The following is a 14,711-nucleotide window of genomic DNA, read 5'->3' as shown; positions in this document are numbered from 1 at the left end:
CCCCTGCACAGCAAGCCCCAGGCAAACCCCACTTTTTCAGCAGCCTTCTCACTGCTAGGAATCCTCTCAAACTGCCTGCCTTTCCTCTGACACAGAGAGGCCGTGTGTGCATCCCCTCCTCCACAAATGGCTGCAATCTGTCTCTGAATCACTCCACCTGTCTGATATCCCCAATGTCCAGAGCACCACACAGTGTAGGTTTCTTCTCCCAAAGCAGACCTCCGGGGCTCAGTGTTCAGCAGTTCTAGGCTTCCACCCCCTCCCCCGCTCTGTTTCTCTTCCTCTGGTGGTGAGCTGGGGTTGGGGAAGGGCTTGGGTCCTGCCTGATAAAGGCTTTCCATACGTTACCCTGTGTTTGTGAGGTCTGCTCTGTTTGTGAGGTCTGCATGTAGTCTGGTTCAGCCTTCTTTCTTGTTGCTGTTTTAGGGTTAGTTGTAGCAATTAACTATATTTTCATACTATTTGTGGTTTTGGGAGGAATTTTCCATCTCACTTCTCATGTTACCATCTTGAATCCCCCCTGTTTTTCATTTTTAAAAGGGCTGAAGCAGTGTCCTTTACTTTGCGGAGACCAGCCATTGACTTCCTGCCTATACCAGCTTTCCAAGATGATACTAAGGGAGATTTTGCCTCAAGATTTTTGGCCTGGGCTTTGCGAGGCCTCTCTTCTTTGTGCACCTTCACTTGCTGCCTGACATGGGTGCTCTAGCTGAAGCACTAGCCACAGTCGCTGCACTGGTAGTGTTTCTCCCCGGTGTGGGTTCTCTGATGCTGAATAAGGTAGGAACTCTGGCTGAAACATCGGCCACATTCATCACACTGATAGGGTTTCTCTCCAGTGTGAATTCTCTGGTGCTGAATAAGATTTGAGCTCTGTTTAAACCTCTTGCCACACTCATTGCATTTATAGGGCTTTTCCTCAGTATGGGTCTGCCGATGCTCAATGAGATTTGAACTCTGGGAGAAACTTTTCCCACAATCAGTACATTTATGGGATTTCTTCCAGAATGAATCTTCTGGTGTTGAAAAAGAGTTGAGCTCTGACTGAAACTCTTTTCACATTCAGTGCACTTATAGGGCTTCTCATTCCAAACTTCTTCTTAGTCTACTTAAGCTTGAGTCAAACTGAACAGTCATTCCCCATTTCTGCCTCTGGCTGCCGGTTTTGCGCTGGTTCACAAAGGCTCTTCCTTGGCTTGACCTCTGAGAAATTCCTCCCTTAGGTTTTTCTAACCTCATGGTGAAGAGCCAAATATATTCTTAAGAGTCTACTCTCTGGACAGTTACATGTAAGAGAATGAAACTGGATCACTGTCTAACCCCATACAAAAAAGTAAACTCGAAATGGATTAAAGACTTGAATGTAAGTCATAAAACCATAGAACTCTGAGAAGACAACATAGGTAAACATCTCCTGAATATAAGCATGAGCAACTTCTTCTTGAACTCATCTCCTCAAGAAAGGGAAACAAAAGCAAAAATGAACTCATGGGACTACATCAAACTAAAAAGTTTTTGTATGGCAAAGGACATCATCAACAAAACAAAAAGGCATCCTACGGTATAGGAGAATATATTTGTAAATGACATATCCAACAAGGTGTTAACATCCAAAATATATAAAGAAATTACACACCTCAACACCCAAAAAGCAAATAACCTAATTAACAAATGGGCAGAGGATATGAAGAGACAGTTCTCCAAAGAAGAAATTCAGATGGACAACAGACACACAAGAAGATCCTCCACATCACTAATCATCAGGGAAATGCAAATTAAAACCACAATGAGATATCACCTCACACCAGTAAGAATGGCCAGCATCGAAAAGACTAAGAACAATGAATGCTGGCAAGGATGCGGAGAAAGGGGAACCCTCCTACACTGCTGGTGGGAATGTAAGCTAGTTCAACCATTGTGGAAAGCAATATGGAGGTTCCTCAAAAAACTAAAAATAGAAATACCATTTGACCCCAGCATCCCACTCCTTGGAATTTACCCAAAGAATACAACTTCTCAGATTCAAAAAGACATATGCACCCCTATGTTTATTGCAGCACTTTTTACAATAGCCAAGATATGGAAGCAACCTAAGTGTCCATCTGTAGATGAATGGATAAAGATGTGGTACATATATACAATGGAATACTATTCAGCCATAAGAAAGAAACAAATCCTACCATTTGCAATAATGTGGATGGAGCTGGAGTACATTACGCTCAGTGAAATAAGCCAGGTGGAGAAAGACAAATGCCAAATGATTTCCCTCATTTGTGGAGTATAACAATGAAGCAAAACTGAAGGAACAAAATGGCAGCAGACTCACAGAATCCAAAAATGAACTAGTGGTTACCAAAGGGGAGGGGTGTGGGAGGGCAGGTGGGGAGGGAGGGAAAAGGGGACTGAGGGGTATTATGTTTAGTACATATGGTGTGGGGGATCACGGGGAGAACAATGTATCACAGAGAAGGGACATAGTGGATCTCTGGCAACTTGCTGCACTAATGGACAGTGACTGCATTGGGGTATGGGTGGGGACTTGATAATATGGGTAAATGTAGTAACCACATTGTTTTTTCATGTGAAACCTTCATAAGAGTGTATATCAATCATACCTTAATGAAAAAAAAAAAAGAAGTAGAGAATAATATGAAAAGAATATATTATGACCTTATTTGAAATATTGTGTATATGCCCCCCCAAAAAAATGTATATAACTGCAGGATATAGATGACTTGGTATTAGAATAGATTTTTAAAAGCATATTTACTGTTAAAGTGGAAAATGAGCTCTCTGTACATGCATTTCAATAATCTGTACTAATTCTCAAGTCCATAAAAACATTGGTATGTATTCAACATTTAACTATGAAAGATTACAGAGCTGCAAGATAAATTAAATGTGCAAGTGATCTTAGTCACTATGTTTCTTAGTCAGAATAGTTTGTCTCCTACAGACTATCTACAGAAATCGGTGATTTTGTCTGTGATCCTAAGATACTACCATTATGCAAAGTGATTACAAAATTCTATTTTTAAGTGAAGCAACCTACAACTAATAGAAAAATACATGACTTGTTAAAGACATTTACTATTTCAGACTTTTGGGGAGATTATTATCTAAAGCATATGGTACATACTTTTAGAAGAATGAGACAAATAATTTTCCTCGTTGATCATTCTTTCTTGAAGTCCACAATTCCTAATGCTTTTTTACACTCAAGAGTAAATGCCATAGTAACACCATTTTCTAGTTATTATGGAAAAAGTAATCTTTATTTAGGGAAAGTATAATAGTTCAATAATTTGGAGAATGTATTTTAGTTAAGAGGATGAAATTACTAGTCCTCGTAGTTTTGTAATTTCTAGTTTGATTTCTACTTTTTTCCAGAAGAAAAAGAATATCTTTTCCTAGGACTTATACAAATAATTCGCATATTTTTGTTTGTTCTTTAAAGAAATTTAATATATTCTCTTTGAAAATTTTTTTTATCAATTTATCTTTCCCATTTTATCACTTAAAAATATAAGTGTGAAAAGGAGACATATTTATGTCTTCTTGCTTTTCATTGCTTTTTTATTCTCTTTTCCTCATTCTCATTTCTTTATAGGGATTCCAAATTCTTTGAAGGTTTTTTTGTCTGTAATGTAATGGATAAACTCCATTTATCAGAATTTAGAGAGGTCTGGAAAAGGCCCTATAGGCTATTATTACTACAAAACACTAGAGGTATGGAGTTTGGGGATAAGGACAATGGTGAGTTTGAAAAAAAAAAAGAGTCTACTCTCTTCTTATGAACTAATGTCTTTCTAGAGCTTTGCAGTTCAGAATTCTCTGTGTGTAGAAAAAAAAATAGATGATTTGTTAATTATTCAACTTTAATATCTCTTCAACCCATTAAAATTACATCCATGTTTAAATTTAAAATGTATCCAATATAATAGGTGACAGTGTGGGAGAAGATAAGCTGCAAAAGTAATATTGGAACTTTTTCCACATCTTGCCTAGGTAGACTTTAAAATAGGAATAATTACCCTGGATTTCTGCATACAAGCTTATAAAGCAAGTAACTGAAAACACAAAATAAAAAACTGAAAAATGCAAAATAATTCAAATAATTTCAGCTTTTATATTTTGGGATAGGACAGAAAAAAGTAATAACATGAATGTCAGTCTTTATTAGGCATTATCAAATGAGTACATAATTCTGATTAAAAGGTGGAGATAAAAGATTCTTAAGGGGAAAAGAAAAACTCCAAAAGACAATCAAAATTTTGATAGTAACTATCAGTATGTTTTAATATTTACTCCCACATTAAATTTATTTTTATTTATTGGTGACTAATAGGGCATCCAAATTAGAAATGACAAATCATAGTACTTTTTTATTTAATCTTACTTGGACATTCTACTTTCACAGCTACAGGTAACAAGGTGCTCTAACTTTGTAGCACACATTGTTTTGAAAGGAACAACTCTAAAAGGCATGGCAAGTTTCTGTGAGTTGATCCAATACTGGATGAGAAAAATATGAATAAAAATGCTTATTATTTCTTCTAGATTCTAATGCTGCAAGAATGAGCACACAATGCTTTGAAAACGTGAATCAAGAGGTCTCTGGAGACAGGAAAATTTCATAACTTTTACTGGATATTGTAATGAAACTGAATAGAAAAAAAGGTAAGTAGAGCACAAGAAAAAGGAGATTTATAATGTAAAAATAGGATGGAATTAAAAACATACCCAAATGCTGCAAAAAATAAAAAAAAAATCAATTTCACTTATTATTTATAAGGTAACTTAAAATAATGGCCACAAACTACAAATAGGTGACAGTGTGGGAGAAGATAAGCTGCAAAAGTAATATTGGAACTGTTTTCCACATCTTGCCTAGGTAGACTTTAAAATGGTAATAATTACCCTGGATTTCTGCATACAAGCTTATAAAGCAAGTAACTGAAAACGCAAATTATATCCTTGTTCTTGCCTTTCCCTCATCTGACTGTATGACTGAGACTCCAGGCCTGATAGTGCCGAGAACTGTATCTGGATACTTTGTGATTACATCTGCTCTAAGTACACCGGCCGCACATAACACTCACTCCTTAACTTTCGTACGTGTTGGCGCATATCTATTCCAAGGTTCGTTAGGTCCATGGTGTTGGTGTCCAAAAAAAAATCTATGGGGATAATTATACGTGGGAAAAACATTTATTTTCAATACTACTTAGTCACATCTGGTAGGAAAACGAGGGACTACCCAGGCCGCCCAGGACCGAGCGGACGCGGCGACTGCGCCAGAAGCGGGCCCCGCAGGCCGGACGCGGGGCTGCCCAGGGTCCCAGGCCCTAAGCGCACGTGTCTGCAGCCCGCGGGTGGCACTCCGCCGCCCTGACCGGCCACCAAACCCGACCTGCGCCCGCCCCAGCCTCCACAGCTGGCGACGTGCTGCGACTCCTGGGCCAGCCGGGCGGGGCGGGGGGCGGGGCGGGGGACGGGGCCCGCCCACCGCCCAGTCTCTGCCAGTCCGAGCCGCCGCACCCTCACCAGCGATCCGCTCGGTTCCTTCGCCGCGCCCCTCGCCCGGCCGGAAGCGCAGGCCGCTCGTCAGTCGTCGGCGGCCTCTCTAGGAACGTGACGCAGCGACCCTCTATGGTCCCGGGCCCACCCATAAGCCCCAGCCCGACTTTGCTCCTGTTCCTCTGCCCCCTGTTCTCTTCAGGCTTTCCCCTTCTCTCCTGGCTTCTCCTTTCTCTCTGGGATCTTCTGACTCCAGGGGCAAAATCCCGGGACAAAATATCTTTGAAACGAAAATCGGTCAAAGGGAGAAATAAAGTGGGAGAAACCCGTTGATTGCTTACAATCAGTCGTCCACTTCTGCTCTCCCGGGCCTCTCGGACCCGGCTGTAGAAGAAGGGACCCCACCCAACCTGTCCGATCCAGATATGCCCTCGCTGCCCTTTTAATTATCTACTGATAAGGAGATGGACTACTCTTGACCCCTTGGAAACACCTGTCAATATGGAGATACACCAAAGCCAGGCGAAAGATTCTAGAAATACTGCCGTTTTACCCACAGATCTTCTCTCTGACAGCCCCTACCCCTCACCCCGTCCCTCAGCCTGGCCCTACTGGGCTGCCTAGCTTCTGTTCGCCATGTGCCTCATTCCCCCCTGGAGCTGCTCCAGCCTGGTGGCTTCAAATGCCAGATATGTGGGCCCTGGGATGCAAACATCACTGGGCTCCACACCCGTATATCCAGTTTCATCCCGCCCCCTTGCTTGTAGCTGGGCGTTCTGATCCTAGCCTGTCAGATGAACTTCAGGCGTTCACCTCACCTGTTCCTTCCATAGTATCCATCCCAGCAATTGGTAGCAACTCTGTCTTTCCAGTGTCCAGGCTAAGAATCTTGATGTCATCTGTAACTCCAGGGAGAAGTCTCAGGGCAAAATATGTCTAAAACCGAAATCAGTCAAAGGGAGAAATAAAGTTTGAAACCCCTTTATTGCTTACAAACTGCGGTCTGGGGGCCCTCTCTTTCCTGATCTGGTAGAAGGGAAGGAGAGCTCCCCCCAACATCTCAGGTTCAGATAAGCCTTCAGCTGCCCAGGTAATTATGCATTGATATGCAGATGAACTACTTCTTTCCACCCCTTAGGAACACCTGTTCAAATGGAGATGAACTAAAGTCAGGCGAGATATTCTGGGATATTACAATTTTATCCACACATCGTTCTCTTTTTTTTAACCTAAAACCAAAATCCAATCCATCTGTACCTTCAGTGTGTATCTAGAATAGACTCACCTCCAACACCGCGACAGCTGGAACCCCCACGGAGTCGCCGCCATCTCATCTGGACTATGGCATTGGCTCTGTCACTGGTCTCCCCAGGGTCTACTCACTCACCTTCAAATCCACATAGATCAGGTCTTTCATTCTGTCCAAAATCCTCTGCAGGCCTGCCAGGTCCCTGGAGCAATGGCACACAGAGCTGTTGGGACGTGCCCCTTGCCCACTGTCTGCTGTGGTAAGAACAGTGCTCAGTAGGAAGCTGGCACACAGCAATCGATTCTGAATGAATGAGTGAATTTAACAATGCCTCATTATTTACAAAGTGCTTTTCATTTACAAAGTGTTATACATCTACTCTCTGATCATTCATCTTTACTGTCTTGAGCATCAGTGAATGGAGGCTGGGAGAGGGAAATCCGCCTGGAGGCATAAAGAGAGCTGAGGGCAGAGGCCGCACTAAGACCAGGGCCAGACCTCAAGTGGGGCTTTCTGCTGGCAGATGGAAAAGCCTGAGCCTGATTAGGCCTAAACAAAGAAGGTCAACCCAGTCACCCAGAACATAGACTATTGTGAAGATTAAATGAGATAATGTAAGGAACTTAGCACAATGCATAACACTTAAGAAATATGAACCATTGTATTACTTTTGTAAGTTATTGGTACAAGTGGTTGATGGTGGTTGAAGGGGGTGGGGTAGGGGGCAATGGTCAGAGTTTCAGCAAAGTTTCAAAAGTGAAAGTGACCTTGTTTTACGTACATTTAAATACTAAGAAAAAATGTACTAAAAAAATTTTATTAGTAAGACAGTCATTAATGAAAACTATTTCCATGTTCCACATAAAGGTGGATTATCCCTTTTACTTGTACCTGAAAACCTCTGGTCCAGCTACAGAAAGCCCAGAGATATATAGAAGTAGAGAACTGGGTAAAGAAAGGTGAATTTTTAAAAAGAAAGAGATGAAAGTGAAGTAATAAAGGGGTGTGGGTGTTCACGAGAGGACAGAGTAGGAGGTAAGCATGGAGAAAAACAAGAGAGAGAAAAGGGTATGAGATGGGGAGGAGGGGGAACACGAAGTAGAAAAGGAGGGACAGGGAGAGAACAGTTTTATCTAATTGTGGTAACAGTCTGCGCGTACTGAGTGCTTGTTAAGGGCCAGGCACTGTTTTAAGCACTTGTGGTGTGTCGTTCAGTCGTTCCGTATCCCTGGGGTATGATTGTTCCTGAGCATTGGCCCCTCTAGGGTTTCACATCCCTGCTTATGGCTCGGAGACTTTGAGTGCCTCCTAGTGCACAGCACCCCTCCTCAACGTTGAGTCTCCTTGTGAGCCACATTGGCCACCTCATGTGAGGGCTCACCACGTACCAGCAACAGCTTTGGGTCACTGTCCTTTCCTTCTGCCTGGAGAATAACGTGTCCCAAAGAGGGGCTCTCCATCAGCCTAGGGCCCAGGATGAGAAGACCCATGCAGCCATGCCACAGGAGCCCGCCTGCAAGGGCATGTCACCCATGGGACACAGATGCGCCTGTAGCCCCTGGGTGTGTTGGTGTTACTATTGCAGCAATGTTGGCAAGTACGCCTCACACGACTGACAAGGCAGGATTGCCATTGCCCTCATTTTACATTTGAGGACATGCAGGCAAGTAACTTGCTGAAGGTCAGTCACTCCTAAGTGGCAGAGCCAGGACAGAGCCTTTGCTAGTAGCCTCATATGGATTCCAGATTGTTTTTAAGGAAGCTAAATTATAGGAAATGGTCATATATGATATTTACAAAATTACAGAAGAGAAAGGGGCAGGTGTGGGAAGGCTGGGAGGCAGAGCAGCAAAGACTGGCTCTGCCACACCTCCTCCCAACAGTACATTCTTTCTAGGGAAACTGGGCCACAAGAGCTTAATGGCTGGGGCTTCTTTGGGAAACTGCCCCCAATAGATCCCAGTGTGCCCCCTGAGCCTTGTCATGTTTGAAGGTCTCACTTAAGGAAGAGGCTTCTGTGATGAGAAAAGTCCCAGCAAGCCAGCTTCCCTTTACTATGGCTTTGTCCCCTGCATCCACACTCCCTTACACGTGCACACACACACACAGTACAGCACTGTCTCAACAGGGAGCACTGCCACCTTGGGTCTGCATCTGGCAACAGAGCTAGAAGGTTGCTCACGTTTGTGACCCAAGGGCAATTACAGGAGTAGCCCATCTCGCACAAATGGTCCCTGAACAATGGTTCTCCCCCAAGCCTGAGACATTGCCATTCTGTTTCCTTTGGGTTGTCTGGGAAAGGAAACAGGGAATTCCCATCCCTTGGATTGCAGAAAACAACTCCATTAAAAGCCTGGCTGGGAGGGAGGGAACAGGGCTCCACCCTGCACACTGTGAGTCCAGGGTAGGTCAGCAGCTGGCTTTCCCAGACAATTGTGGCCTGCAGGGCTTAAGGGCAGCATGTATGCATTGGCTGTTTCTGCACTTGGACAGGTTTGGCTCTGACTGTGCTTCCTGCCTGGTTACGGCTGAGGGGTTGAGAGGCAGGGGCCACTGCCCACGCAGCACCTCACAAAGACACCCCTGCTGTTTGTCCCCAGCTGCGAGGCACCTGTCTGTCCTCCGGGAATGCCGTGTATCGCAGCTCCTCCACGAATCGCCTGGCCAGACTGATGCGCCTAGTGCTGTGATTCCCTGAGACCAAAGGGCCAGATGTATCCTGGGTGAACACATGACTGTGATAGTGGGAAGGGCTTTAATTCATTTTCTGGTAGACATTCCAAGCAGGTAGCATATGGTTATCACGTCAGGGAAAAACAGGCTGTTTTTTCTGTTCCTTCTGATAATTTGTTCTGGGCAAACCACCCTGTGTTTCCTGAGTTCACTACTTTTGCAATCATGTTGATTTCATCCTGTGTTTATCTGTTTTCATCCTGTTTTCTCTGGTTCCTGAGGCCTGACCTGAGAAGACAGTCCAGTTTTAGGAAAGGACACTCCCAGGAATCTTCACTAAATCTTTGGGTACATTTTTTCCCCTGGGATACTCATTAGTGAAGGTGCATATGAGATGTACTGCAAGCTCATGGACAGGAAAATGGAGATTCCACATAAACCAAGAGGAAACCACAGAGCCTAGGGAAGAAAGTCTGAAATGGTGCTGTCACAGTGAGCTGAATTAGCAGCTTGTCACGTTGCCTCCGATAAGTGAATACAGTGTTGACAAAAGATTTGTTAACTCCTCAGATGACTGTGGAAGCCGACATTTCCCCCCTCCTGTGCAATTTGCTAGTGATTTTTCTTAGCTATGAAATTCAGAAGTTAGGTTTGATAGCATGTATTTCAAAAGTTAACACTTACCTAGACAGGCCTTAAATTAAATAACATTGTAACAGCTATAGAAAACCCCCAAACTTCCAAAGCAAAACAAAACCAGCAAGCACTGTCTGAGGGCTTCACATGAAGGCTTCCCAATGCGGGGCCAGTCCCTCCTGGGCTGGCACCACCTCTTGGGCTGGAACAACACACAGACCACCTTAGCCACCTTGGGCTCAGCCTCAGGCCTCCTTCCAGGAACCTTCATCAGCTCCCTGCTCTGCTGGTCCCCTGACTCCTGGATGTCTGGTTTGATTCTCCCTGTGAGGGGACCCCTGAACACAGGGTGGACTGTGACTCTTTGTCCTTTAGGGCCAAGCAGAGACCTGGCATAATTACTGTTGATGATGGACTGGCAGCTGTCCTAGACCTGGTTTAAGTATGGGCTGGGGGATCACATGGCCTGAGGAGGCCTGTTTGACTTGCTTTTCACCCTCTCCTAGGCCCTGCTGCCATCCCTGAGGTCCTCCTGAGACTAAGATTCTGTGACTCTGTGTGACCCTCTCGCTCACAGTCCAGACTGCTCACTGCCGGCCTGCCGCCCCCCCATCGATGTTTACTCTCTGTGCCCTGTGGCCACCCCAGTCAGTGCACCACACCAGTCCCAGGGTGGGCTTGGGCTCCCTGCCAAGTCTGGCCACACGTACTGGAGAAGAGCTTCGGTGACTACAGCAGGGGGCAGGGCAGTCACATAAAGGCAAAAAGAACACGTGGTCCAGACTCCTTCAGTTCACATACTTTATTGAGCACCTAGAAAACCATGCTGCCAAAGGGAGCAGGGACAGTAGAAACCACGGAAGGCCACCCCAGGCATCACCCTGTGCATCTCTGAGACAGCAGGGTTAGGTCGGAGAACCCTGGCATGAAGCAGGGATAGTCTCTCCTATATTTGGAAGACTTTATAGTTCTTCTCTTTAAATCTGCTGTCCACAGGCCGCTGCGGGAGAAGACTTTGGTCTTTAGCTTGCTCTGTTTGGGAAAAATACTTCACGAGTGAAGTAAGCTGCTACAGTTTTCCAAAGGCCTTCTGATTCATTCCAGAAATTCCCCATCAGCTGACAAGCCCAAATTGTTCAGTATTTGGCCCCAGTGAATTCAAAGCCCTTCCTCCTCACACTGTTTCCTCCTTGCACCTCTTTGACGGGAGGTGGAGGAAGATGCAAGCTCACAGAGGGCAGGAGGCAACCAGGCCCCTGAGGAATGTGCACCACCCTCTGAGCCGCCAGCAGCCCTGGACTCCTGGCTCAGGGTGGCCCCCTTCCAGTGGTGTACGGCCATGTCCTACACATGACCAGAGCTCAGTGTTTGGGCAGCAAGCTCAAGTAGGAGTGAGTGGTGCTGGGAGAAAACGAGACACTCACGACTTGTTCCTGGTCCGACATCTGGCACCCAGGACTGGGCTATGCAGGTTCACCTGGTGACACTGGAGGCCTGCATGCCAGGCGAGCCTTGGGAAAGTGATGGCTGGGAGCAGGGTGGGTCCCATATCTGCTGGTAGCTCCTGCTCCTCCCTGCAGAGCTCCTGAGTGGCAGCATGAGGTGAGGGCCCAGACCATGTGGTTCACGTAGATGTTGAGAACGGGCAATGGCCCCAAGGAGGCCCTTGGCTGGGTGCTGGGAAAGCCCAGGCCCTGGGCTGCAGTCAGGCACCACTCTCCTGAGCAGGACAGGTGTGGCTGAATGGGAACAGCCACACCATCCAGTCACATAGTATGGCCAGTGCCTCCACTTTGGGGCTGCTCACTGTGCAGGCCAGCCCCACACAGAGCCCCCAACCAGTGAGTTCCTGGCCCCTTGGACTGGCTCTGGGTCCTGTGAGTGCTCTGGGAGCCAAGAGCCAGGGCCACGGGACTCAGGGTCCTTAGGCAGGTGGACAGGCAGCAGCTCGATGTGGGACTCCCAGCCGGTGGCCCTCGGTCAGCATCTGCCCACTGGCCCTCCGTCGGACTGGCTATGAGCTACTGGGTCTCCACCAGCTGCTGCAGACGCTGCAGCATCATCACACGCAGGGCCTGGAACCTGGGGGAGAGGCAGCCAAGAGGGCCCATTCAGGCTGGAGGTACGCAGGACAGAGGGAGGGACAGCACAGACACGTGGACCAGGAGACCCAGGGCCCCCGACCGGCTGATTAGAGGACTGTCTCTCCTCCACCAGGGGAGAGAAAGGCCAGGAGGGCCTGGGAAGAGCACTGGTTCAGGGAGCAGTCCCACAGGGCGGCAGACCGGGTCCTGCTTGAAAGCCAAATGCTGCAGCTTCTTTCTGAGATTCTCTAGTGTGGAGAGGAGCAGGCTGGAGGGAACGGGAAGCCTGCCTGCCATCCTGGGCCACAACAGCCTGTGCTGTCACCTTCCTGTCTTGGGCCCCCATGGGCTGTCCACACACTGAACAAATGAACCAAGTGACCCCCAGGCCCCCCTCAACTCCAAAACCCTTCAGTGAACTGCCATCTGTGTGTCGTCTGTTCTCCCTGATGGGGCTCTATGGCTGCCTGACAGGCCACGGCTGCAAAATGGGAAGTGGGGGGTAGTTTCCAAGAATCCTTCAGTCAGAAGCCAGAATCAAAACTGGTCCTGGACTGCAGGCACCTGTGGTGAGCAGCCTGCCCACTCCCATTCCTCTGAGGGCTCCCACTCAGGCTCTGGTGAGAGCTGTGTACCCGCACGCCTCAAACACATCCTCGGGAGGTACAGCTGAGCCTTCACGTAGCTTTCCCAGGAGCTGGCAGGTGACAGCTGCTCACCTGTCTGTTGAACCGGTCTCCACACCTGAAAATCAGTTGGCACGGGGGTTCTAACAGTCACTGCTTTTTGGCAGGCTCAGAACACTCTGGGCACCAAGCAGGCCCTGTCCTCATTGCTTTCCCAGGGCTGTGTCACCAGAATGACAAACTTGGCCCAGTGCCCCTGCCCCTGCCTGACTCCTGCCCAGTTTCCAGCAGCATGTGCCCCTGCAGTGAGGCATGGAGGCCACTGTGGTGGTCTGGGCTGCATCCCCCCATTTCGGTGGGCTGTCACTCAGTTGATATTAATACCAAGCCTGGGCCAGAGGGCGGTGTTGGGGGGCCGGGGTTTGCAAGGCCCTGGGCTGTGCACTAGGGGAGCCTGAGTGCCCCCTGTCTGGCCCCAGGGGCTCTGCCCAGCAGACTTGCCCTGAGGTCCAGGACCCACGACTGGCTCTTTGAGTGCTGCTTACTTCGTGGTCAGTTTGATTATTTCTCTTTCCTCCTCTTCTTTTAATTTTTCAACAAAACTGTCCAGCACCGGCATTTCAAACTTAATGTACTGAGCGACCTAGAAAATCCAAGAACATTTGAATGTGCTCTAAATTATAAAACGAAAACGTGTGTTCTTTTCCTGACGGTTTCCATAGGGGCCTATAGAGGCAGCATCTGGTACCCATGGAAGTGGTGCCCCCCCACGTGCCGCAGCATAGCTGTGTGTGAGCCAGGGTGGGAGGAGGGGGCCCATCTAGCATCCCTGGGAGGGGCAGCTAAGTGAGCACTGGGAAGCACTCAACAGTGAGTGGCGCCACACTGGGTGCGGGTAGTGGGAAGGCTGCTGTTTCTCACCGGAATGAACTGGCATCAGCCCGTGAATGGCCCAGGACAAGGGTCTCATGACTTGCCTTTTATGTGCAGGGGAGTTTGGAAATGTGCTGGCCTCCCAGTCAGGACTTGGGTGGTGGCCCCAGTGAGGACCCCTGTGTATACAGTGACAATGAAAAACATACCAGAAGGTCCTATCTGCTTCCGTGGAAGCACAGGTCCCGTTCTCTAAGGCCCAAATTCTCTCTCCCCTGAGCTACTGCAGAAGCTACTGGTCCCTGACAGGAACAAGGCTGGAGCCATCACAGTGCTGGGCTGGGGCTTTAGGACAGCAGCGTGGCCTGGAAACATTGTCTCTGACACTCTGGCCAAGGAGGTCCCTCAGGATGCCCTAGCCCTGCACACAGGAACAGGCCCCCGAGCCTCAGCTCCCACTCACGTCGTGGGGGACCTCCTCGCCCAAGTCAGCTTCCATCAGGAATATCCTGGCGATCTTCTCACATGGCCCGTGCAGGATTCTGGAAATCAGCGGGTACTCACCGTCTTTCAGTTTTGTCCGTTCTGAAAAGGAAGGTGGTTTACAAAATTCATGGGGCATTAAGATTGCTTCTCTCTTCCAAGATGGGGTTGTGATAGAAACAGATGTCCACGGGGCTTGGAACCTTCTCCCGACCTGAGAATGCTGCGCCTGAGTTAAGTGGAATTGTGTCATTCAGCAGAGGCCCAGTTCAGGGGTAACAGGAGTTGAGAGTTGAGGGAGGAGAGAGGGGACAGCAGACAAGGGAGGCCAGGGCTGCTCAGTCACAGGCTGACCACGTGGGCTCTGCAGCTACCCTCAGTGGGTGGGGCCTTCAGCTCCAGCTCACAGACCCAGACATGAACCCAAAGCTCCCCCAACCAAGCGAGAGAAGACATGATGGCCTCCCATTAGTTCTGAAATGGACAAGTGTGACTGGGTTTGGGACTGGGAGAGGCACTCGTGCTAGGGGCATGGTGGGTCCTAAAGCCAGGGGGGCAAGGTGCCCT

The 14,711-nt window shown here is 47.7% G+C and overlaps 2 protein-coding genes across 5 annotated transcripts in view; both read right to left on the bottom strand.

The window, feature by feature from the left end:
* Window positions 1–717: 717 nt before the first annotated feature.
* On the bottom strand, window positions 718–1,239 carry LOC130684469 (zinc finger protein 22-like). Its single transcript, XM_057505366.1, has 2 exons — window positions 1,110–1,239; window positions 718–1,016 (listed from the first exon to the last, which is right to left on the bottom strand). Exons 1-2 carry the CDS (start codon window positions 1,237–1,239, stop codon window positions 718–720), a joined length of 429 nt encoding a protein of 142 aa, XP_057361349.1.
* Window positions 1,240–11,394: 10,155 nt separating this feature from the next.
* Window positions 11,395–14,711, bottom strand: part of RASSF4 (Ras association domain family member 4) — a 38,650-nt gene continuing 35,333 nt past the window's right edge. For 2 of the 4 annotated variants that reach the window (XM_057505806.1, XM_057505807.1), the window contains exons 9-11: window positions 14,125–14,246; window positions 13,334–13,431; window positions 12,559–12,643 (exon numbers count right to left, since the gene is read on the bottom strand). In XM_057505806.1, the coding sequence (XP_057361789.1) occupies window positions 12,574–12,643; window positions 13,334–13,431; window positions 14,125–14,246 (290 nt within the window). In that variant the 3' untranslated portion in view covers window positions 12,559–12,573. Of the gene's footprint in view, window positions 12,161–12,558; window positions 12,644–13,333; window positions 13,432–14,124; window positions 14,247–14,711 lie in introns of those variants that run through there. The other 2 variants (XM_057505808.1, XM_057505809.1) reach the window with 2 other exon arrangements.

The sequence above is a fragment of the Manis pentadactyla genome, chromosome 8 (genome assembly GCF_030020395.1).
Source record: "Manis pentadactyla isolate mManPen7 chromosome 8, mManPen7.hap1, whole genome shotgun sequence".
NCBI lineage: Eukaryota > Metazoa > Chordata > Mammalia > Pholidota > Manidae > Manis > Manis pentadactyla.
This window is presented reverse-complemented; position numbering and strand designations above follow the sequence as displayed.

Excerpts from the sequence above, each read along its gene's own strand:
- LOC130684469 (XM_057505366.1), bottom strand. The coding sequence starts at position 1,239 with ATGAGGTTAGAAAAACCTAAGGGAGGAATTTCTCAGAGGTCAAGCCAA. Across the intron at positions 1,017-1,109 it reads TCAGTTTGACTCAAGCTTAA|AAGATTCATTCTGGAAGAAA; the intron begins GTAGACTAAGAA and ends TTTCAACACCAG.